At 34.5% G+C, this 4,509-nt stretch overlaps 1 protein-coding gene across 2 annotated transcripts; it reads right to left on the reverse strand.

Moving 5' to 3' along the window:
* Positions 1–1,553: 1,553 nt before the first annotated feature.
* On the reverse strand, positions 1,554–4,224 carry LOC141291648 (B- and T-lymphocyte attenuator-like). 2 transcript variants are annotated; one of them, XM_073823803.1, is made up of 6 exons: positions 3,914–4,224; positions 2,954–3,280; positions 2,812–2,853; positions 2,551–2,676; positions 2,397–2,437; positions 1,554–2,303 (listed from the first exon to the last, which is right to left on the reverse strand). In XM_073823803.1, exons 1-6 carry the CDS (start codon positions 3,996–3,998, stop codon positions 2,001–2,003), a joined length of 924 nt encoding a protein of 307 aa, XP_073679904.1. In that variant the 5' UTR covers positions 3,999–4,224; the 3' UTR covers positions 1,554–2,000. The 2 variants fall into 2 exon arrangements, with proteins under 2 accessions (XP_073679904.1, XP_073679903.1); XM_073823802.1 differs by having other exon boundaries at positions 2,551–2,682.
* Positions 4,225–4,509: the final 285 nt, after the last annotated feature.

The raw sequence follows: 4,509 nt of genomic DNA on the forward strand, positions 1-4,509 counted from the left end.
TTTGTTTGCAGATGCCACTTATATTTTGTAGCTAATACAGTGACACCACACTTTTAAAATGTGAATTCAATGTCTTTTCTTTTTTCTTTTCAATGTTTTTTTTTCTTTTTCTTTTTTATATCTTGGAGCAAAAGGAGGAGAGAGGAGAGTCTTGCTCATACATTTTGAAACTGCACTTCTAGTATGTATTCCAAGAGAAAATTCATTCTCTAACTGACTCATGTCAAGGTAAACAGTGTTGAGATTAAATAAGGAAATCTTTTGTGGAAGGTCCCTTCAGTGGAGTCACAGTCTTAGGTGAAACCGGTCTAGACACACCAACACAAAGAATAGAACTGATTTATACACTTGCAAAAAAAAAAAGCATTGAGCTTGATAAGAAATTGGCTGTTGGGTTAACTTACTCATTCTCTCTCTCTCTCTCTCTCTCTCTCTCTCTCTCTCTCTCTCTCTCTCTCTCTCTCTCTCTCTCTCTCTCTCTCTCTCTCTCTCTCTCTCACACACACACACACACACACACACACACACACACACACACACACAGTATGTACAGTATAAATAGAAGGGAGTATGTTACTCATTGATCTTTAATTCATTAATAGTAGGCGGCCATATATACCTATTCTTCATTGTGGGTGTACAGTATAAATAGATGGGAGTGTGTTACTCATTGACCTTTAATGCATAAAAAGGAGGTCGTTTGTACTATTCTTCATTGTGGGTGGTAAAGAATCCCACCATCATATCTGGTAAGTTGCAGTCTCCCCTCTGCTCGTACAGGAAATGTGTTTGCATGCTTTTGCTCTTGTGGGCTTCTCAGTTTGTACTCTTTGTAGATACTCTACAAATCATAACTTGAAAAATGGAACATACTTATGTCTGGTAATCTATTAGAAAAATGAGAAAATAATAAAAAAGGGGGGAGGATATCATAACATCTTTACAACTAATTTCTGAGTAGAAAAAAAAACATTGTTTAGATTTCTAAAGGACTGAAGTAAAATATTTACTTTAAAGGCCCTATGATGATAACTATGATGATAACTACAACTTTACATTTTTGTAATTCTGTAATAATATGGAAGTTTACACCACCACTATAATTGTAACGTCACAAAGGAACAAATGTTAATGCCTCTTCAAACAACCTGAATGTTTGGCATGTAAATTCGATCTGATTTTCACATGCAATATTTTGTTCAAAGGAATGGAAGATTCGCTCTCTGACTGCTTACACCCTAGTTACTCCAACACAACTTTTCAATTCTGGCACACAAAGAAGCTTGTTACAAAGAAGAAAGACAGTCAAACTGTTTTTTTTTTTTCTTAAACAGCAGTTCAGATTTTTGTATGGTGTTTTTCAAACAACACCAAGCCATTTTATGTAACAATACTAGGCATGTGACCAAAAGAGCAAATCTTATTAGTTGGCCAGGTTTTCTATGATATTCTAAGATATTAGATACTAGAAAAAGAAAGAAAACAAAAGTAGAACATACATTCATTGAAATTAAAATGTTTATCTTTTTCATACTGAATATTTGGCTTTTGTGTACAAGCCTTAAGTCTTTCCGGAGCTGTTAATTATATAGACCACTGAACCATATGGACATAAAACATTAAAGTTCAGCCTCAAAAATGTTGCAAAGTCAGTTTTCAAAAACCACTTTTGTTTAATTAAATAGCACATTACATATAGACATAGATTATTGATTGTAGAAGCCGTTATCATTCATTTTGTGGTTTATTACCTGCCACAAGGTGCAACATTATTCTCCACAGCTATTTTATTTTATTTTGTTTATTAGTAGGGCAGAAAAAGGAACCTGTTGCATTATACAACCCAGAAACAGAGGTGCCCAAATCCTCAGACTCCTGCAACTCATAGAGAGTATTTTAGAATGGTTTCCAAAAACAGAATAGCTAACATCCAAACCAATTTTTAAATGGTCATTTCTCAGTATTCTTTTTTAAACTGTCCAAGTGAATAATTCACTGAATCACCGGAACCGGATTGCCGCATATTCTGAAGGTTCTGGTTCTTGTTGTGCTGTTCTTCTTGCCACTCTTGGCAAAGCTTGGTGATTCAAAGAAGCATACACAAGAGCATTCTCTTCTTTTCCTGTTTCTGTGCCAACAGTGTTGTGGCTACCTTTTGAGACTCTTCCAGCTGATGATGATCCTCTGATAGGTGGAGTTTTACAGTCACGATATAAAGTAGAGGTCAGTTGATCAGAGGGGGAACGGGTGTTGTGATGGGCACGGGGAAGAGGAGGCAGATCACTTCTTTGTGTTTCCATGTACTGTGGAAGTGAAAACATAAAAAAGCAACCTTTAAAACCAAAACATTATTTTCAACATTAGTTTCACCAAGCAAAATTAAAAATAAAAGATACCTGAGTTTTAACTTTCATATTGTTTCTTCTTGATTTTGTCCCTACAGGGTCATCCAAGAAAATGAGAAATAAAAGCAGAATATTATTGTAACTATATCTATATTTAGAACAGTATAGTTTTGTAAAGTTTTGTTTAAACTCCCAAACCGCTCACCTTGGCATCTGATGATAAGCAATGTTACAGTTATAATTATGACCACCAGACATGCTATTCCACTGCAGATGTACAAATATGGCCAGAGCCACCCCAGATCATCATTTGGAACTGTATTCAGATCAGCTAATACTGAAGGAATTGAACAAAATAATATTTAAGAGTTGTTATCATAGGTTTATATCAAGAAATGAAGATGCATTTGTCTAAAAAACATGTGGATAAATATAAATAACATACTGTTTATGCTCATGCCCTTACTTGTTTTGCTTTGATTTTGGGAAACCTTATCCTCTTCATTATCTATTAAAATATTATAAAATGTCCTAGTAGTAGCATTGTTTGCATTAAACAAAATTTGTGAATGTTTACATTCCATCAGTGAATCTATAATGTATCTTACCTGTCACAGTCACATTAATAGCATGGCCTATTGACATGTCGCCTTCTTTACATCTGTATAAACCTGTATCCTCCATTGAGATGTTCAGGAAAGTCAGGAAAGCCATCCCTTCATGTTCTTTGATGTTCTTCCACTCAGTTATTATGTGAACTGAGTAGTTGAAAGCTTTACAGTCATTTCCACTGATTTTGCACCATGAGATTATTGGGTTCCTTTGACATCCATGTAGATCTATAGTACAGTTTATCTTTAACATGGTAGTAACATGAGCTATAAACACCGTGTTTCGTGTCACTTTGACCGTTGAGACACAATTAATCTCAGTCCCTAAAAGAATAATGGAGAAAAAAGTAAGAAAAAAAGTAACGCCTATAAAGATTTTAATTTATTTTGATATCAGCATTGATAATAAGTGTAATTTTCAGATTTTCGATGCTGAAAAGGGTAAAAGTGAAATCATCTTATTTTCAATAAAAAGTTTTGAAACTATTAAGAATGTATACTCTGGTTTACTGGTATAATAAACATTATTAGGACAATTTTGTAGGCTATATTTATAAAACTTAAACACATTACTCTATAGACTATAGTACAATATATGTATGTATAGTATCGTTTTTTTTTAGTATATTTAAAAAAAAAGAAAAACAGAATCAAATTTGCTATTCAGTATTCATACAACCCCAGCCCAATCTGTAAGCATACTGTAATTTTGTCTTCCAAGCAGATATTTATCAGCTACTATGCATAATATACAATGACATTAACATCAGGTCAGAAAACAATTTTTGTCTAGTGAAAGGTTAAATAGCAACTCACAAAACCATAACACATACCACAGCTGTTACCATATACATATCACAATGTTCCCTACAAATCACAATTATAACAATTATAATAATATATTACTGACTGACATTAGCCAGTAATTGGCATCATAGATCAGATCCTAATACTCACTATTTGTGGTGCCTCTGACACTCAGCGATAGCAGTAGGAGAAAAACAGCAAGATTACAGATGATCTGGAAGACACAGTTGCCCATGATCAAATGATTTTATCCAATAATATGTGTTTAAAAACTAATGTTCAAAATGAGAGCAGTGCGCATTGTTTGTCACGAGTATGCTCGCGAATGTGTGTATTGGAAAGACCAAGAGAGAAGTGGAAGTGAGCTGTAAGCTGTAAATTCCTCTATGACGTCTCTCACCATTTTTGTTTTTCTCTTTTCTGGTACCTGTTTCATCTTCACCTTCTTGGATCATAGGTTCTATTTACTTGTGTTTCTCAACATTTCTGTGTATTTCTTTGTCAGCGTTGTATCCGTTTCTGATGGTTGCTCCTTTTGGTTTGCCTTCTTTCGTCACTGACAGTGTCAAACCTCATCTATGCTTGTAGTGGTTTCAAGTTGTCTGAACCTTGTCCAGGTTGGTTGAACTTTCATGCAAATGATGAGAAGAAAAAGAATGAAGAAACAGAAAGACAGTGAACTCAGTGACACCTCCTTGTGGATAAAGACTGAACACCAGTGCAAACTGTCTCTTCTGTCCAAGGAG

This window comes from Garra rufa, chromosome 18 (genome assembly GCF_049309525.1).
Source record: "Garra rufa chromosome 18, GarRuf1.0, whole genome shotgun sequence".
Lineage (NCBI taxonomy): Eukaryota > Metazoa > Chordata > Actinopteri > Cypriniformes > Cyprinidae > Garra > Garra rufa.